This window comes from Xyrauchen texanus, chromosome 23 (assembly GCF_025860055.1).
Source record: "Xyrauchen texanus isolate HMW12.3.18 chromosome 23, RBS_HiC_50CHRs, whole genome shotgun sequence".
In the NCBI taxonomy this organism is placed as follows: Eukaryota; Metazoa; Chordata; class Actinopteri; order Cypriniformes; family Catostomidae; genus Xyrauchen; species Xyrauchen texanus.
Window position 1 is genome coordinate 23,547,121 of NC_068298.1, and position 21,822 is coordinate 23,568,942.

Below are 21,822 nucleotides of genomic sequence, written 5' to 3' on the forward strand. Positions count from 1 at the left end.
TATTGGAAATTTTTGCTGGTGCTCTTTGTTATTCCATCTCGCTTTCTCATTAATACACACTAATAGATTAATCATTAACACAAAGATTCCAGTTTATTCATGTGGGCGCATAATTACATTACGGAACTGTTTGTGCTGCCAGTGGTCAGTGTAACAAGATGATTTGCAGAACCATATTATATTTTTAGATCAAAGCTTTGATGATAGACGTTGTGAGTTTAACAAGCCTAGGCAGAGACTGTTTCTCTGTCATTAATCTTTGTGTTATACATGCAAAAAATAAAGCAGTTTCATCTAAATATTTTTCAGATGTATAGGGGAGACCAGGATTGGTTGTAGCACTGGGAACTAAAAGGTTTCCAGTCAAAAATCACACCATTTTCACAAATGCTTGTTTTCACTAGCAGTGGTACTATGTGTTGGTTTCAAACATCTACATCAGACTGTCTTTAATTTGGATCCTTTTTTCTGAATTATACCCTACAAACTAAATACAAGTTCAATACAAGTTATGCTCAATCAACAGCAATTGTGGCATAATGTTGATTACCATAAAAAATTATTTGACTCATGCCTTGTTTATTTAAAAACAAAATTAAATATTGTGGTTCCAGTAGGCAAATGCACTTACAATAGAAGAATGTGATCAGTCCAAAAACATTCAAATGCACACAGTTTTAAAAGTGTAGCCACATGATGTTACAATTCTGCGTTTCCATAATTCCAGTGTGGTAAAATTAGTGATTTACCGGTGTTACGATGGATAATATTATGATGGATATTATTATTAATATTGGATGTATCTTTAAACAGATAAGATTAATGCATTATTTTATCACACTAAAATCATGTAAACATGCATAATGTTTACATCTTGGTTTCTATATTTTTGAAACGGTCTGCATTTTACTGTTTGTGTACAGGCAACTATTCAATTCAATTGTAAGTGACTTACTGTAACTGATTTTTTTTTCCCTTAAAAAATAAATAAATAAATAAAAGGATTTTGTTGTTTTGTGGTAAACAACATTATACCACACATATTGATAATTGAGCTAAACTTTGAACCAGACATTCAAGCAAAAAAAATAAATAAATCCTTTTACATTTTGCTGGAATGTCTGTAATAATGAATCCTCGTGACAATTTTCCATATAGTGTGACAACATGCCTCCCCAATTTCCTGTGTTTCTACACTGGGACATTAAGCTTTTGATATTCCAATGTATCCAAATCTCTCTTGATATTTAACCATTTAATATACACTGATTACAAATAAAACCATCTATATGTGGCTCAGTGTCAGGACTGTTTGTGTGGAGACCCAGTTTGTAATGCATGCCCAATAGCGATACTGCTGCCTTCAAGAAAATAAACAAACCTCATTCTCTTTTCTTTTTGCTCGGTCTTTCTTACTTTTTTTTTCTCCCTATGACTTGTGTATGATTCCCAGCATTCAGTAAGCAAATGCTTTCCCATATGGGGAAGCACAGCGCTTTTGAGAGGAAGTTAATTTTTTTAAATAACTGTCTGTGCACAGCCCTTGTGTTCCCAGGCAAGAATGGCAAGGAGCCCTCTTGTTAATGGTTTCCATATGGAATCTCAGAGAGGACGGCCAAGACTCCAGCACGGACAGAAATCTCCAAATTTAGAAGAAATATGAAAATTGTCAAATGTGCCTTCCTTAGCTCTACGGATGGGCCCAGCCCCCGAGCCTGAGCCCTTCCTCCCCGTCCCGTCTCATCCACACATAACGCGGGTCACAGCTCGGGGTCACAAGGGCTCTTACTCCAGCCAATCAGTCTGCTCAGGGGGCTTTCCCTAACATGCTGCTCTCATTGTGGGCCGGCCCCTCGCCTCATATAAGGTAAAAGAAAAGTCTTTGCTCCCCAAGCCGGCCATGCTTCAAAAAGGAGCCTCGCACCGGGAACCCCGTTCAGACTGATGGAGGACACGGCATCCATGAGGACAGAGTTGGGACCCTCTCCCTGCTGCTCATCCTATACTAACAACATACACACACACAGACCAGCACCCTCCCACCTGAGCAAGGTGGCCAAGACAGATGTGACCGGCTACCCTTCAAGACTGTGGACTGCTCAGAGGTATGTCTTTCTCAAGTCACCGTATCTCTTACGCCACCATCCATCATTGTTGGTTTGTGAAATATTTTTGTTGCATCTAATCAAAATTCTGAATTAAGCTGTTTAGAGACATCATCCCTGCTGAAAAGACCAGCTTAGACTAGCATACTGCTTTAGGCTGACTAATGCTGGTTTAGTGTTGATCAAGCTAGTAGACCAGCAGAGTCATAAAAATGCTGGTCAACCAACATGGTCTTTTTGGAGACGTATAGTAGGGAGACCAGCAAATCATCACCCAAAACATAGCATACTGGCCTTTTCAACTGAGATGATTGGTAATTGTTCTTGTTGGTCACTCTGCTGCCCAGTGCCTGAAAGGGTGAGCAGAGGCTGGCCGGCTGGCACTCTAGAGAACAGATACTGAGACATACCAGGCATATCACGTTGTCATTGAGAGCATTGTGCTGCTGTGACACTGAGCTGATAAAGCTGGCTAAAAGCACTCCACTGATACAGTGAGCACTTCCCCATCACATACAGTATTGAGAGCAACAGGGTACCTGGAAACAAACACTGTTGGGCTGTCTTACAGCAGAGTACTTCTAAATCAGAGTTTACGATAGCATGCTGCAAGGACATTCTGCAATAAAGCAAGGGTGGAATTACATACAAGAACCTGTTCTTTCAGTCCTAGTATTAAGTTCTTAAACAGTATTGATGTATTTCAAATTACTTGCATTCTCCCGGTCTGCTTTCATGCTGGATGTCTGAGTGTTGCAGAGGGTGTAACAGTAGAGTCATGAAAGCCGTACTGGGAATGTGACCCCACTGCTGTTTTACTAGCCTCTGAACTTGACTTTGAACTTCAGTTATTGATATACATGGAAAAAGTAATCACATTTTCATCCATTTGCTTAATATTTCACCATTCTGTTACAAAGTTTCATGTGTTGATTGATTTTATTTAACAATTGTTACATGAATTATCAGAAACCTTATATTATACTGCTTTAACACTGAAAAAAATAATTCTTAATCAGTATTTTTGTCTTGTTTTACAATAAAAATATCTTAAAACATACTTGGAAATTTGTGAAAAATAATAACTTTCTTTTAGAGAATTTATCTTAAAAATAATTAATTTCCCCTTATTTAAAACAAACTTTCAAAAAGAAAACTTGAACATCACGAAAGCAAGACAAATGTACTTTTTAACAAGACTGCAAAAGATATTAAGGCTTGTTTTTGGAAAATATACAGTCTCTTGAATTAAGTGTACTTGTCTAACGGCAAGTTTGTTTAAAATAAAGGGGAAAAATGGTCAATGGGCAAAGAAACAATTTAAGATTCTAGAAAGTTCTTATTGTATTTTCTGAACAAATTTCCATCTTAAGTCAATTTGAAGATATTTTCATTGGAAAACAAAGCAAAAATACTTTTGCAGTGAAACTCAATCTACACTAATGCCCTTTCAATAAGTGCATTTGGAGTTCATAAAATAGTTGAGCAGTATTATGAGAGCAAGATAGATGAGTAGAACTCCATCCCCCACACTCTCTCTCCTCCATTCCTCCCCTGTTCTTTGTTTCTGGAAAGACCCTGTTGTAAATATCCGATGGAGGGGGCGGAGGAGGAGAGCCAGCAGATGTATCCAGCTGTTGGTAGGCTGGGGTCAGTGTTTAACTTTCCTAGTCCAGGGATGCCACTCTGGTAGCAAACACACACTCTTTTTCACACACACATTTCAACACATTTGAGCTGAATCTTAGCATGCCCATATAAAGTAAAAGACATGTTAATCCTCCATCTGAACAAATCACTCAAGGACTAAGGACTTCATCATGCAATCACAGAGAAACACTTTTTGCAAGGTTGCAAGGATAGAATACTTTGAGTGCATTCTGTTTGCCTGCATTTAATTCTTGATTTTGCCATTGTGTTTACAATTGCTGTGTGAATTACTGAAGTTTATTTCATTAACAAGTAACAATCTATCATCTAGACAACCTACTTACATTTGACCAAACAAATTTGTATGCTGTTTCATATTGCCAATTATTAATACTGAAATATGCTGTACATTGTAATAAACTGTATATAATATTTAGAGAGTTTGCTGTACCCCACAATAGAATAGAGTTGTATGCAACAACAATCCCTCATTAACTGTATATTACTGCAACATTTCATTTGTTTGTGCATGCATTCACCTAATTATTGCCAGTAAATCTCAGCCTTTTACTCCAATCTATAATTATACTGTAGGTTTTATGCTGGATACATATGTGTGCTGATGGACAGATTAGATAGAGGGATGGAGAAGGTTATTGAGCTGGAGACAGTGAGGGAGGGAAAGGAAATGCATTATTTATTTTCGGAGGAGTCAAAAGTCTGGCAGCCATCAGAGCAGAGTGCTTTCACATGACCCTTTGGTGGCCTTGGTGCTTTGGCCTGTCCCGCGCATCACTTGCTCCCCTCCCCAAGCCCCCTGGGACCCCAGTTCCCAGGATCACTTTCACATGAACATTGGGAAGGGAAAGTAGGGGTTAGGTGTTCACCAGGGAAAGCCCAAAATCCCATGGCTACCAACATATAAGGGTCCGAACAGCCTCAGGGCCCCTAAGAACACAAACACGAACTGCTTTTTAGGGACTAGAGGTGCTGACAGAGAGCAGAGTGCTGTCTGTCTAGGCATCTTTTTTCACTCTATCTCAACCCACAACACTCCTCATTCCGATTACTTGCATTTAAGGAATGCTTTGGGGGTTTGACAATTCCTTTTTGGGTTGTCTACTGAGGCAGAACATTGTTATGGCCATGCGTGACATGGACGGGTTAAGCCATTGCACACCATCTCCAGGACGTGAGCGGGGTTCGAATTGGGGTGGAAAGTGGGGCTGCCACCTCATGCCACCCTTCTGGCCCCACCCCTGCACCTTTGCCTTGTAAATGTTGGTTTTTATTATGCTTCGATATACCTGAGATATGTTATTCGATATACCTGAGAAATGTTATTCGATATACCTGAGAAATGTCTTATCAGATACCAATGTCTTGCCTTCAATTTCAAACAGAACATGACATTTGAAGTTTAAGGCAACATACACAACACTGGACAAAAAAGTAGCATGCTTGTTTGGGCAATTTACATTTACATTAACGCATTTGGCAGATACTTTATTTCCATAGCGACTTGCAGTGCATTCTAACTATACATTTTATCAGTATGTGAATTCCCTGGGACTCAAACCCATAACTTTGGTGCTCTAGCTGAGCTGTACCACAAATTCTGGTGCCTTGTTAAATAATTGCCTGCATGAATTAGGTCCTCTGGATTCTTGCTCTTTAACTTGACTAAATACTATAACTAGCTAACATACTTTCTCTGAACATCCTCCTTGGTTCTGAGAAATCTGGCCCTGATATGCCCAGTGCTGGGAAGCCGATGTTTACTGAAGTCAGCTCTGAGCATTCAAACTGCAGCCACAGGTGCCAAAAAGGGTTGCGTGGATTGTCTGGACTTCTTGGGTCTGCTAAATATCAAACAACTAACCCTGAAGATCACAGTCAAACAAGCTTTATAGAATTGCTCTAATGACATCGTACATAAAAAGCTAAAAGTTGTGCTCTAACGATGCATCCTCACATATGATGTGGTTTCCCAAAAGAATGTAAAAGTATGGCTGCTATGAAGTAGGGTAAAATCTGTTTATAGCTGAATGTTTGCATTTGTAGCTTGTACATAAGCCTGAGCTTCAGAAGGGAGATTAGCTTTAAGAGCTAGACCGAGCAGAGAGAGGTAACAGGCAGGGATGCCCTCCCCCTTCATGTTTCCTGTCGTGACGATTTAAGGAGATGGGGAGAAATGAGAGGGAACCTTAAAAGGCAATGTTTAGGCGTGCTCGCACTCTCCATTATCAAGCCCGAGTCTGTCTATGTAAACACAGCATCTGCCCCTGTGGAGGTGAGCGGTTTAGCACTAGCCTGGCCTGTCACTGTAATAACTCTTTCTTTTACAATTACACTATATTCCTCCTTCCTTCTCCTGATGAAACACATACAGTATATAGTCTCATACATATAGTTCCACAGCTCAAATGTCATTGCCACTGGATTGACTCTGAAGTAGTAGCCCTCATAAAATTAGACTTTCATTTAATGCATCATATCATGTGGCGTATGAGATATCTTACATCGAAACTGGGTTTAAAGGGATATTTCATCCAAAAATAAAAAATTCTAAAATAATTTACTAGTTTGTTCCAAACATGTATGACTGACTAACTTCTGCAGAACACCAAATGAGATGTTATGCAAAAGAATGACAACTTCAGTAACCATTCACTTTCATTGTGTGAAGTTGAATGGTGACTGAGGCTGTAATATTATGTTTTCCACCAAAAGCACCAAAAGTTGGATTTTAAAAACGCTCTGCATTACTACATACTTTGTAAAACAATGTCTTTGGGAAACTGAAAATGTTTTCAGACGAAAAAGTATATGTGTGGATGTGGCCTATGCTATGTCCACACTAAATCGTTTTTGTTTGAAAATGCATTAATTTTGTGTTTATGCCTCTTATCCAGACTTGTACGGCATTTTCTCCCACCAAAATTGAATGTTTCGGAAACGCTCTCCATTACCACATACTTTGGAAAATGGTGATGTAAGGAAACTGATTTATGGATTTTTCAAACCAAAACATATTAGTGTAGACGCAGCCTATGCTGTCCACACTAATACATTTTCTTTTGAAAACACCTGAATTTCACTGTGTTTATGTCTCTTATCAACACTGCAACAGTAATTTCCCCCACTGAAAACGGAGCTTTTCAAAAATGTTCTCTGATAACATACTTTTGAAAACAACATTATTATAAAACAGAAAATAACACCATTCCAGTGTGGATGAAAAGTGTAAACTCATGCGTTTTCAAACAAAAAAGTATTCATGTAGACATGGCCTTGGCAATGTCCTGACTAATCAGTTTTTGTTTGAAAATCAGTTTTCTAACGTCATCATTTTCCGAAGTAGGCGGTGACGAATAGGTAGGTTCAAAATGCTTTTTTTTTTTGTTTTTTTTTGTTTTGAGTGGTGGAAACACTGTTCCAGTGTGGATGACAAATGTAGTGAAATCAATGCATTTTAAATAAAAATGTATTAGTGTGGAGGTGGCCTGAATACCATCAAATCCCTTTGCCTGTGTGGTAATGGGATTTTAATTTAATGGGGGTTTTTTTCTCTCTGGAATGGTTGTGTTTTTGAAACATCGCAAAAAAACAGCTAGCGTGCTGTGAAGTACGTAAAGCTGGTAACACTTAGGCAATCTTCAGATCAGGGCTGTAGACTTCCTCCTCAATGGCTAGAGTGTGTCTGTCTGTCTGTCTGTCTGTCTGTCTGTGTGTATATCACTCTGTCCATCTGTTGTAAGTAGAGGTGTGTGGGGTTTACCTCAGCGTACCGCCAAACCACTATAACTGCCTCAGCTAACACCAATCAAAACTTGTCAACTAATATAAATCTATCATTGTATGTCATGCTCAAAATAACCATTAGCATACATTTTCGTGCATATTTGATTTTAAGAAATTATCTAATATAATCACAGGGCATCATTTTTTATTTTGCATATGCAGCTTTCCTCTGCAGTGCATTCCCAATGTGCCATTGTGAGAGAAATTTAACTCATGCCTCACAAGTAAGACAGAGCCTGGGAAATAGGATTTAGGCAGCAGGATGTGATGTTTATTATTGGGGCTCATTAATTAATAACAGTAGTTCAGGATCAGGATCTTGTCGAGCACAGAGCTTGGGAGCAGGAAGTGTTTGAGCTTTGCTCACATGGATTAATAACTGAGACATCCGGGGGCCCCATTTCTCACAGTTCTGCAGAGCAGAAAGAATATTCACATCTATGTCAAAAGGCACATGAGACTATATGTTCTCACAATTATTATGTCAAATATGAAATCCAAGACTTCAGCTACAGAACCTCATGCAGATTAGGTGTACATTCCATATTATGTCAAAGTTGCAAAGTTGCATTCTCCATGACGAATTACCATGGTTGCCACTGAGTTTTTCTGGCTTCTACACCTTTAACTCCCTTTTGCCTTTTATGTCAGGCAACCGCAGACTGTGACTAGAAAAGGGAATGTATGCAGGCAGTGCAGCAGAGAGAGAGAGAGAGATGGGAGAGGGGAGGGCACACTTAGCAGTGACAAACTATCTGCTTCCCCAATCACTGGCCATAAGAAGCTGAAAGAGTGAATGTTTATCGAAAGCACAGCTACATTTTCCATTATCCCAAAATAAAATCCCTTCAGAATTCCTTATATGGACTGAAGGAGATTCCAGAAGGTGGATATGAGACAACCTAAAGCTCTCACTTGTTGGAAAAGGCTCAAATTCCTTAGTCATTTTTTCAAAATATTTGGAAGGGGCTTTCTTTCGCAGTAGTAAATGTAATACTCCGCCATTTCAATTAAGAGCGATTAGTTTGATTCTTCCTCCTTATCAAAGTAGCCTAGGGCATTCTGAAACCCAAGGTTTGAGGACTGTTGATAACGTCTCACACTGAGTGAATGTGAGTCAACTGAGAAATGTGTGGAAGATCATCAATATATTTGTTCTTCATGGCCGAGTTATTCTGTTGAATTTCCATGTGCAAGGACAGAAAGAGTAAGTTTATGATGATGACTAATAGCAGCCAGTGTCAGCCAAACATCACTTCAGTCTATTATGATGGACTTCAGAGGATGAACTAATGCCAACTCCAACCATAAGACACAGGATACTTCATATGCCATTGTCTGATCCTTGGATTAAGGATGGACCTCACCGAAATTACCGGCAAGGTTGAACTGCGTTTCACATCCCTGATCTCTGCCTGCATCACCTCGGTCTATTGATGGACTACGATCTTGAAATGGAATTCATAGACTAACAATTGCCAACAAAAGCCTTCATCAGCCAATTAACAAGGACAACTGCATCTATGTGAACTTCTGCACTTAATCCAGGATTAAAAAAACATTGGTCATTCATCTTAGTTCAAACAAAATCGATGTTTAAACACTGACCCTTAACACTTACTTAGTTTAATAATTTTAAACCATGACTTTAACTATACATAAGTAATATTTACATTATATTCATGATGTTAGCCAGAGGGGAACTGGCCCCCACAGTGAGTCTGGTTTCTCCCAAGGTTATTTTTCTCCATTAAGCAACATCTTATGGAGTTTTGTGTTCCTTGCCACAGTCGATTTCAGCTTGCTCACTGGGGTTATTAATACAATGAATATTTAATTACTTATTTTTAAACACGATTAACAATCGGATTTTATCTAAGTACACAATGATGATTTATCGACATTAAAGACATTAGTTTTATCGTCTGTTAATGCTGATCTTCTGTAAAGCTGCTTTGAAATGTGTGTTGTGAAAGGCGCTATACAAATAAAATTGACTTGACTTGCACACCAAAATGCTGATAATTTCCTAAATTAAAAATACAAACTGTGTTCACTTGAGACTTGAAATCTCATGTTTTCTTCTCTGCTTTTGATATCAAAATGTAAACAGACACTTGCGCAGTTTGAATACGCTGGTAAATATGCGTTTACATACAACGCAAAACTGGGATAATGGGGTAGTTTGTGTTGAACAGTTTATTACCTTACCTCGATAAAGTAAGGCCATTTAAAAGTATGTTTTGTGTTTGATACAAATGAAGCTCAATCAACAGCATTTGTGTCATAATGTTGATTACCACAAAATATATTTTGAATCATCCATCTTTTATTTTTTTAAAAAGCAAAAATGCAGGTTACAGTAAGTCATTTACAATGGAAGTGAATGGGGCCAATTCATAAACGTCAAAATACATATTGTTTCAAATATATAGCCACAATAAGCAAACATTATAACACGTGTTAACATGATTTTAAATAAATGTAATAAAATCGCTTACTAACCTAATTAGTGTAAAGGAACAGACAATGCAACTAAATCTTCTACAGTAGAACAGAACGTTTATCATACTAAAATCATGTTAACATGTATAATGTTCACGTCTTGTGGATATACTTTTAAAACAATGTGTATTTTAATGTTTCTGCCCTGGCCGTATTCACTTCTATTTGTAAGTGCCTTACTGTAACCTCAATTTCTTTGTTTTTTCTTTTATTATTTATTTATTCATTTTGAGATAATCAACATTATGCTACAAATGTTGTCGATTGAGCTTAACTTGTACTGAACCTGGAACATTGCTTTTAGGAATTTATATGACTTTATATGTTGTCCGCTTATGAAGTGTAATTGGTACACGAAAACTCTTAATGACACAAGAATGATAGAATTAGCAGTCTGACATTTTCTGGAATTGCTGTTAATGACGTTTCATCCTTTTTCATTACTTACAGAGTGGAGTTACTCAAGTCTTCAAGGAGAAAAAAAATTATTACATGGATGACCCATGGGTGAGAACAATTTAGTCAGTAAAAACATACTCTCTATCTCACTTCCATTTTCTTGTGATTTACTGAATTTGCTTTAAAGAAGGACTACAGGCTTTACTGGAAGTTTTTTCTTTGTGTGTTCAGAATTAGGTCACCTCGCTTCATTTCAGTATATAAACAGCAACAAAGTGGAGCCAGACGTGCTCCAAATGATTATAACCTATGAACAGTACCTTGTGGAGAGGCTGCATATCTGTGAGTTAATAATGCCTGCTGCCCCCATCTCTCTCCATTACCCACAGCACTGCTGGGAAATCCATTAGAGAGTTGTGTTTGAATAAGTGAATGGTCCTGCATAATCTTACCCACTTCCTATGCGGCAGTGTGCAAATGATCCAAGAAGTATACAGTCAGAGCTCACACAGTTGCCAGTCTGTGAGAATGAGCTCAGCTCTGGGTGCTATACAGTAGCATTTTGGGGTTTCCACACACCACAAAATCAGACAGCAGCACATTCAAGGGCACAGGAGAGCTGACTACACTGGCAGCCCTAAGTGAGGATTTTCTGCTGTACAGATGCCAATGTGGTGTTATCATATGAATGGGAGGGGTTCAGACTCTTTAAAACATTCAAACAATTTCATCTGCTTCTTTGAGAATATAAAACTCATACGGAGCTGGATTCTGACATGTTTATGAACCTTAGAGGCTTTCTGCTTCACCTCTGAACTGCATCGTGTGTGTGTCAAATCAGCCTCTTTAACCACTCCAGTGATTCTTAAATGGATCGTTCACCCAAAAAAGTAAATTCTGCCTCATGTTGTTCCAATTCCGTATAATTTTCACAAAAGGAGAAATTTTGAAGAATGCACTGGTCTTTTTCTATGCAAATTACAAAGACTGGATTGCATTTTTTGCACAAAAAACCCTCAAAAATGGTCTACAACAATGTGTGTTTTTTAAAGCTTAAAATCTCCAGTCCCCATTCTTTGTAATTGAATGGACGATCCATTGCCAGTACATTCTTCAAATGGTCCTTTTGTGTTTCAGGGAAGATAGAAAGTCATATGGGTTTGGAACGGCATATGGGTAAGTAAATTATGATTTTTGGATTAACTATTCCCTTAAAGCTTATGCCTACTCTGGTTGGATTTTATATGATGAGACAGGACGTCCCTTTGACGGGCCAGTCTGATTTGGACACAGAGGAAGCAGTTTGTGTATAAAGAGGCGTGGCCTTGCATTCTGTGGAATACTGAGCTGAGTGACTCGGGGGCACTTCGACTGTTGCATTGATGTTGCCTTTGAACTTGAGTACAGATGTCCACTGCAGGAATAAACATCCTGTACTGAAACCACTGATCAGCCAGAGCCAGTCAGTATGAGTTGTACTGCTGGGGACAGAGGATTGCTGAAAGTCAGTGCAGTGCAGAGCAAATGTGCATTTGTTTATTCACTGGATAGGAGTCTTGCAGCTCCAAGGATTTTCTTGGGTGACAGCAACTTTCAGATGCTTCCACTGTGGCTGGAGATTGAGAGGGGCAGCATGGGGAGCTAGAGCTCATGCTAAATATCCCACTGTCAGCCTGGCATGCTTATTTGTGTCTGAATCACTGTGCAGAGGCTTTCCACTATTCTGCATTCTGACACCTCATCAGTGACCCGGGATGGCATTCCAGAGCCATATTGAGAGAGCAAATCAGGGCAATGCAGCCTGAAACTTAAGTGTAGAACTACCCAATAAATGACTGTGATGGTTATATGGTACATTGATGGTATCAGATGGTAATACCATGGTACTACCATGAAACATACATAAAATGTATGTTTCATGGTATTTACATGGTACCCAAGGTATCTGTAAAATAATACCTTTGTACTACAATGGTAAATGTCCAAAAAATAAATGCTAGAACCATTGTACTTTTTGGTACTTTTTTGTAAGAAAGTAGAGGAGGACGTTTTTAGAGGGTGATCAGGGCACAAGGACAGGAAAGACGAACAGTTAAAAAATGTAGTCCGACAGGGGTCACAGCCATTTCCTTCACACCCACATGATGTTCACCAGCCCTTCCCCCCACACATGCATCTACTTCCCTTCAAGAACTCTTTAAGAGAAATGGGTCTAACAAATCCATCCATCATATGCATTCCAGAAATATGCTTTGTTTTTTATTCAAAGGGGATAAAACATAATAAAAACTAGTCTATCCATGTGTAACTGAAGATAAATTTTTTCCCCTGTTTCTCAGGCTTTATAGCAGCAGGCCAGACTGCCTGGTGGGGTGAAAGCTTGAGGAATTCATCCAAATCTCAGGTCCTTTATATGAGATTGAGTCACCACCCTTGCAATCAAGGATGTGGGAGGTTGCAGTCCAGGCTGGTGAAAGAAATGAAGGTAATTTGGCAAATGCAAAGGAATCCTACGTAAATCACTTCCCCACGGTCCTCATGCCCACGGTGCAGTGCTGCATCTCTGGTCAATTGGGAGTCTGAGATGAAGCACTGTAGCTCGGGAGGGAGGACACTGCGTCCAAAAGCATCAGGAACATGACATTTAACCATAAGCTACTTTGGTTTTACATTTAAAGTTTGAAATATATATTGAATATAACACAAATGTATAGTTAGCAGTAGCATTAGCGGTGGTTGTAACTGTTGTTTTGTTTTAGCATTAGCATTATTTGGTAAGTCAGGTTTCATTTTGACAGCAATGTTGTTGTTAATTCTAGGATTAAATGTGTTTCTCTTATCGATCGTCCACAGTGTCTTCCTTCATAATGCATCATCTTATTTCCTCATCCCCGGGGTCCAGTTTTCCCAGGAATCCCTTGGGCAATCTTAAGGGGGATTCCTGGAAATACTGTTCTTGGGGGTGGGGCTGGACAACTAAATATACTAAATAAATGATTTTTCATTTGTTTTCCTCATTTATATTATCTTTGTTTATCTGCATAAATGTAACCACAATTACATATAATTACTAGTGTAACTATGGGGGATAAAATATCCTAATTTTGTCCAAAATAATCTTATTTTCACGTTTGTTTCAGAAAATGTGTTTTCAATACCATTATCATTGATTCATCCTCCAGTTGTGTCCTTATTTCTTATGTATTATCTAAATAAATCAGTTTATACTATGTTGGTATTGCAACCTTTGCTTGACCCATTTAATTCCACCAGTTACATTTGTGACCAAAATGTATTTTGAAATTTAAAGTATCTAATTAGAGATCTATTTTAAACAGAATTGTCAACAATAAATGAAAGTGCAGTCTATCTTGATTTCATGCGAGCAGTTTTATGGTTTTATGTTTTATGGCCACATATCCAGAGCTGTTTAATTCCACTGTGCCCCTCTGCCCATAAAAGGAAGCAAGTTAAGCCTGTCATAATACACATACAACTCCATTGATTGCTCTGGCGCTTATAAATCATTCTCAAAGGACAAGTGGTCACAATTGTGACCAGTAGGAAAACACAGACCCTTATTTTTGAATAGCTACTGATTAAGTCCCATTATAAAATTGCAGTATTGTACAATAAATTAAACTAAGTAAAATAGATCTGCATATATTGCTGTCTTAACATTTAATTTTCACCCATAATTGTCTGTTTGAAAAAAAAAAAAGTACTAAATTATGTTTCTTTATTTTTAGCAATTTCCTACTGAAATTTGAATCTGTGGTTTCCCGCTGGTTACAACTGTGAACATGAATAAAGCACATATATTTTCAGTCATTTAAATAAATAGAAAAGGCATATAGTTGGGGCTAATTTCATCAAAATACTTCTGTCAACTAGCTGGGGGTAACTTGGGATTAAATGGGTTAATATGAAATGATGAAACTATGAAACAGTGCCACCTATCAGTAGAAAGAAAATTGCAATCACGCCTAATCTACACAAGGGGGCGTAGAGGAGTTTACATCAAAAGAAAAACCGCAAACCACACGTGGTGGCTCAGATTACATTGATTAAAAAGTGTGACAATGCATTTACATATTTTTCTGTGGGAAACAATAATCACAGCAGTCCTACTCATGAGAAACTATGTTAATCCTCCATTTGTGTAAATGCAAACGTGAAATATGTCTCTCTTTATACAAGAAATAACTATTAACAGGCTCATTTGATCAAAGACGCTATTTAATATTTGTATTTGTTTTTATCCAGTTAGTATTCGTACATTATTTAACAATCCTATTGATGGTAGATTTAATCTGTCATGATTTTGTGAGCTCTGCACATGAATATCCTGTGTACAGATGCTCCATATACCTATGTGAAATGAGTCATTCAGGATTAAGTGGGTGGTAGAAGCTCATATATTTATGTGAGTGTTCTTATACTGTTCTTTGTTCATCGATCCTGTCACTAAGAGTGTGGCACTGCGTGGGAGAAAAAGATCTACGCATCTGGACCTCTGACAAAGATTAAAGGCAACCGGCAAGTCCTGCGGGAAATTATAGCAAGTTACAAGAAACTGTATGGTAAAGAGATTCAGAGTTATTCAGTACAACATTCTGAGAAGCAAAGCCATCTCACACACCTTTTATTGATCCTCCCCATGTCATTTATAGGTCCCTCAGAGACTAATAATAACAAACAATAAGGACATATAACAGAATGGACAATTGTTTTAATTAATTATGTGAATTTACATATGTACATGAGTGTATTTACATTATTACACTCATGACTCCCCAATAGGCAGCTTAATTGTTCATGTGAAAATGGCCTGAGGGTAAAAACTGTTCTTGTGCCTGGATGTTCTTCCGCTCAGTGCTCTGTAGCGCCGGCCAGAGAGCAACAGTTCAAAAAGGGAGTGGGCAGGGTGTGTGGGGTCCAGAGTGATTCTGCCTGCACGTTAACTCACTCTGGAGATGTACTGGTCTTGGAGGGTGGGCAGGGGTGCACCAATAATCCTCAGCAGTCCTGACTGTCCATTGTAGTTTCCTTCTGTCTGATTTGGTGGCTGAACCAAACCAGACATTTATAGATGTACACAGGACAGTCTCAATGAAGGCCGAGTAGGATTTTGTCGGCCGCTCCTGGTTGTTAATGGTAGTGCGATATCTGACCTACATCCTACTCCAATCTTTCCGATCTGGCTCAGACATGCACGCATAACGCAGAGGAAGAGAGTTCAGAGTGGAGCAACTAATGGTGTGCAAAGCAAAATGACACATACAAACACACTTTGTAACTAACTAAATTATTTGATCATGGCCAACCTGGCATGCCAAGATGTGTTCTTTTCTTAGTGTTCTCAGTCAAATGCCAATGTACCCAAGGCCAAACTTCTAGTAAGCCATCTGTTAAACCAAGATCACACACTGCCACTCCACTTGGAGTGAGTATTCCCATGAACTTCCACACTGACCACCATGTGTGGAACAGATAAGGTGTATTGAATGTTGCTTGTGTGTAACTTGTGATACATCACAGAAGGTAAAGTGGCAATTAATCACCAGCCAATGGGATTCTTTCGTTAGAAACGCAGGTGAGAAACTGAACCCATCTCTCTACTATGTGAACCTCACTCTACCACAGTTTTCTTACATAACATCTCACGTTTACATTTACTCCACTCAAAGGTGATTTTCAAGTTTACATCCCAAGCATACACTTATTTTAAACAAATGACATGAGTCCTTGTTGAAAAGAAGATGAAAAGATGTTTGAAAATCAATAGCTCTGCTCTACAAGTATGCTTTTAAATGGTTTAACTGGTTTCTTTGTATGAAACATTTCAGCAGTGATACAAAAATAGAATAAAAATAAATAGTATAATAAATATACTTACTAGGGCTGTCAATCGATATTTTTTTAAAAATCAAATTAATTACATGGTGTCCCGATTAATTAATCAGGATTAATCGCATATACAAATATTTGCTGAGAAAGCCCCTCATATAACAATAATTCAATATATAAAGATTATACATATATCAATATGTAATTATACATAGTTATCTTTAAATATTAAAAATTATATATATATATATATATATATATATATATATATATATATATATATATATATATATATATATATATATATATATGATAATTAAAATGCATTACATTATTGTAGCAGAAGAGTTAATCATTGATAACACAATACAAAAGCGGCTTTAGAATACAATGTATTGTTTACTACCATATTATTGATCATAAGTCAATCATTGGCATTCAGTTCACAGCAATCCATTACATAAGTGAATTTGTCAATCAGTTGGAGATTTATTATGAGGGCTTGTTTAAGAACCCAGTCAGTTTACACCTACGTCAGACTCTGAAACAGTTGAAATTTCACTTACTGCCCTCTTGAGTAAATAGGTGGTACTACAAGCTTGCATTTCTCAGGAATCTTCCAAATCGTTGCGATTAATTGCGTAAATTGTTTTAACGTGTTATTTTTGTCAAATTAATCGCACTGAATTGACGCGTTAAATCGACAGCCCTAATACTTATATTTCTATTTTATTTTTTGCTTTCATGCTAGTATAAGCATACAATTACTGATCGCAGCCCACCAGCTGACGCTCAAACAGGATGAAATCTGATCATTTCCTGAAGCAACCTGTTGTGAGTCACAAGATTAAAACCAATGCCTCAGTACTAGTGATGCCACAAGGGGGCGCATTTGTGTTTGACAAGGGAGGTTAATCCACAGCAGGCGTGTTGTTTTATTTGGATTGACCCCTCAGTAAATCCAATAGCTCTGAGATTAATCTGCTGCTTGGATGCGATTATATGTGATGTAAACTCACCTCATAGCACATGGGCATCAAATCCTCATCTGATTTCATCAACATGCATGCGTAATATTTACATATTTGTTCTTGAAATAAACAAGATGGTTTACATTACAGTTGGAGAGGTTAACAGTGATGATTATAACAGATATTATTACACATTTTAATTTCAGTGATTAAACAAACAAAATTTAAATCAAATAAGAATTGGCATATTTCTATATATATATATATAGAAATATGCCATATATATATATATATATATATGTATATATATGAGTGTGTGTGTGATTTTTATTTGTGTATGTATAGACGAATTGAGAGAGATTAAATGTTCTGGGTTCAATACAGGCTAATCTCAATTAAATGTGCACTAAAATGTATAATGTTTCCCCATTAAAAAAGATTTACTCCTAAAGCAATGAAGTCATTTTGAAACACATGTAATAAAATCATGACCACGCACACAAGATGAAGACATCTACATGGGGATGGGGCACCCTCATTGGGGTTGCCATTTTAAAATCACACTAGCTGAATACTGCTGGTTTAATCTCAGTAAACTCTCACTCTTGGATTAAATTAATCATGGCTGACTAAATAATGAATTTCTGCAATGGCATATTTACCTGAAAACTATTGCTTTTGAATGATGCTGTATCCACACAATAATGTCACTGTAATTCCAAGAGGACAAAGTTACTGAGCACACCTATAACATGGTTTGTGGCATATGCTGATTACCATAAAATAAATTAGCCCCTCGTTATTAAATAAAGAAAACAATTGTTTACAGTAAGGCACTTACAATGGAAGTGAATGGGGCCAGTCAATAAACACTAAAATACACATCTTTTCAAAACTATAGCAAGACGTAAACCTTAAACATGCTATCATGATTTAATGTGATGAAATAGTATACTAACTTTATTTGTGTAGTTATATAATAAAACAGGATTAGAGTTGTAATATTGGAAAACATCTCTAAAAATACAAAAACATGTTAACAGGTTTAATGTTTTGATCTTGTTTCCATACTTTAGAGTTTACGTACTGGCCCCATTCACTTTAATTTTAAGTCACTGTAAATGTTTTTTTTGTTTTTTTTTAATAGAGAAGAGTCAAAATTAGTTTTTGTGGAAATCAACATTATGCCACAAATACTGTTAATTGAGTTTAACTTGCACTGAACCCAGGACATTCCTTTAATTGTTAGAATGCAGCATGGATTACATTACGCAGCTACAGCAGTATGGTGTGCGGTCATGTGACACAAGAATGATTCAGTCTGTTAGGACTCCACCTCCATAAAGGGAAGAGAGGCCCTGAGCAGAGCCTTCAGGGGGCAACCAGTCATTTATACTTTGATGAATGAATAACGACCTTAAATAATACATGAACGCCACACAGAGTTTACATACATTACTTCCATGAATACATGGCTATGCATTTCAGTTACATTTAGGTTTGTGTATATTTCACACATGTATTTATTGTTTATCAGGTTTGTTGTCTGGGCCTTTCCACTCCCTCCCCCTGGTAGACAGCAGCTGTTTCATGCATGTGTTGACAACTGTTGGAATACTTCCCCCACCCACACTGGTGTGGTCAGGACATCCCTTCCACTCATTGATTTCTCTTTAGTCCTCAACTCAAGTGTAGAGGTATCCCCAACAATTCTATAAAACAGGGGTTTCTTTACCTTCTCTGACCCATCCACCCAGACTGTCAACAAACACATGAATATAACAAAGTACATTTTCTCAGCAATACTTTTTTTGGCTTTCCTTACTACACCAATGTCTCTACATGAAATCATTAATTCTTGTTCAAACGGATTTTCTTTTTTCCAAAATGGCTGAAAATACTAAAATTATTCTCAGCAGAACCATCATTCCAAGAATTTAATATGAACAGACAAGCTATTACTTTTCCCTTTGATTTCAAACAGCAACAGATGACTCACTATGAATCAGCAATGGATTGCAATTGCTGCTCCCTAATGTGAAGCAGTAGTGCGGAGGAAAAAATGTCCAACTCTAAACTACCAACTCACAAGCAGAATTTTTCCTTAAGTTGAAGGGGGGAAAAATATGAAAATGAAACCATTTGGATGCTCGATCTCTTGAATGTTTGTGGTCACATCAACGATTAAACAATTTCCACACCTGCCATTTGAAGCCATTTTAATATTTACAGATATAAATCCTGGAAACTGAAAACACCACAAGCACCTAGAACTACCCCCCCCAAATCGCACAGGAGCTGCTATCCTGGGATACAGCAATAGCTTTAGAGCATTTCCAAGGTGTCCTACTTGAGACAAAATCAAAGTTTACATTTATTTTTGAGAACAAAGCATTTTGCCTTCTCAGTCTTAGAAGCATTTCAGTTTCAAAAACAGAAATGTTTGATGCCAGGTCTAGAAACTGATACCTGAACAAATGAAAAAAGGGATGGGGGGGGGATCAGCGGTCTGACTTATTGAATTCCTGTAAAATTACAGAGACTGGCACAGTAGTTCTGAGAAGGCATTTTAATTTATTCTGACATGCTAAAAGGGAATAAATTACACTTTTATAGAATGTCCAGCTGTAAAGTACTTGAAGCTGGTTCTGAGGGACAATTTGGAGGTAAGGAAAACAAAAAAAAAGCCAGGTTACTGATGTGCATTTGTTGTGGCTAAAGACTGGGGGGGAACAAAAATCAAACTGCTCTTGGCTCACAAGAACCAAAACTATATAGAAAAGAAACCATCCAACACTTTCTTTGCAATTAAAAAAAAGGAAACAGAGCAAATGGCCGCTACTGAACAGCAGCGAAAAATTGTTGCAGAGAGAAAGTCCCAGAGATATTTTACAAGAGGATCTGCTTCACCACAGGAAGAAGCAACAGAAAAAAAAATCTTTCCCCAAAATTACCGATTCAATACATGGAAAGACAACTCTATAAAACTGAAAAGGTATAACTTTTTTTCTGAAAAAAAAAAAAAAAAAAGGTATATGAATACAAAAATGGAAAGGGTGGAGTGAGCACATTTCTCTCTCAAAACAGAACATAGAGGCTATCATAGCAATACATTTTACGAATTGTTACTTTCTAGATCAACATGAACATTTTTAAAAAGAGAAAAATAAAACCCAGATCATTGATGCATACATTTTTTTATCTAAGCAATTAACATACATGTTTACTTGACTGATGCCTAATCTGTAATGAATATGCTTTTGTGGAATTTATGCTTTTATTTATTTTTTAGACTTCAGAATACCAAGTACAATATAGTTAATGCAGCATTCTAAAGAGAAACCTAGTAGTCACTAGAATGTTTTTAAATCACATTAGAAGCTCTCTAGCACATATCAGCAGGCAGAATCGTAATTACCTTTTTAAAAAAGAAATCCAATGTTTGTCTTAATTATTTAGATACATTTGAAACAATAACAGATTTAACCTTAGATGTCTCACTTTGTTTGAGGGATAAACAAAATTGGAAGAGCGAAAATGTGTCTAGGTTTATGCCACGCTCGGTGACGAAAAAAGAATGAAAGGGAGTCAAAACTGCTCTGATGAGCAACCAAGAATTGAGGAAGGACCCCGTACAGCGTTCCTGAAGGAATAAACTCGGGGAAAACATTGGCATGTGCACAATTATATCCCCAGCGAGTCAACCATTTTCTACAGTTTTCAGTTTCAAAGGAGGGGCAAAAAGTCTTAAAGAACATGACAATAGAAAAGGCTACAGCTTCCAACTCCAAACCAAGCCTGCTCTTTGTGGATATAGTATATACATACCAATATATAGATATATGCAGAGCATCTTATCTATATATAACATTACATATATAGTATATGGAACAAAAGTTGTTTTTTTTTAACAGGAAAAAGGTTGCCCACAGTGCCTGGCAGGTTCTGGTGAATTTGATCCTAGATGCCGGGGTGTGATTGGAAGGCAAATCCTGCTACGGCCTCTCTGCGCTGCTTCATTACATTGTCTTAATGCTTAGAAACCTGCAAGAGACAGAAACACACAGAGAGATAGAGAAGAGAGGGTTAACGGTCAGTGGTACAGAGCTGAATGGGGTTGAGCTACTGTAATCACTGTGGCCAACCCAGTCAGACCATTTATTCAGTCCTGGAAGAGAAAGTGCAAAGTCATCAGCCCCTCTCTGCAGTAAAATTGAGACTTGCTGCAGAGAATCTGAGAAAAACATTTGTCAAACTCACAGGGGCTCATGGGGATGAACGCTTTCATTACCATCTTCACACATGGAGATGGAATAACTCTACTGCCCTGAAAAGCTCTTCAGTGTGTTCTGACTGCTTTTTCTGTGGCAAACACTTTTAATTACTAATGACATGGCTATGATGTTATCCATTCACACGTTACAACAGCAGACTGACACCTCAACAAATTCAGCTGTTGTGTGATCAATAGGTCTCAATGATCATACCAGCCTCCCTACAGTTATATGAAACCAGCTTAACAGAGCATAGCAGCTGCC

The 21,822-nt window shown here is 37.6% G+C and overlaps 1 protein-coding gene across 3 annotated transcripts in view; it reads right to left on the minus strand.

Moving 5' to 3' along the window:
• Nucleotides 1-18,824: 18,824 nt before the first annotated feature.
• The window catches only part of LOC127663341 (casein kinase I), a 47,103-nt gene continuing 44,105 nt past the window's right edge, over nucleotides 18,825-21,822 (minus strand). The window contains exon 11 of one of the 3 annotated variants that reach the window (XM_052154878.1): nucleotides 18,825-21,328. In XM_052154878.1, the coding sequence (XP_052010838.1) occupies nucleotides 21,321-21,328 (8 nt within the window). In that variant the 3' untranslated portion in view covers nucleotides 18,825-21,320. The remainder of the gene's footprint in view (nucleotides 21,329-21,822) is intronic. The other 2 variants (XM_052154880.1, XM_052154881.1) reach the window with 2 other exon arrangements.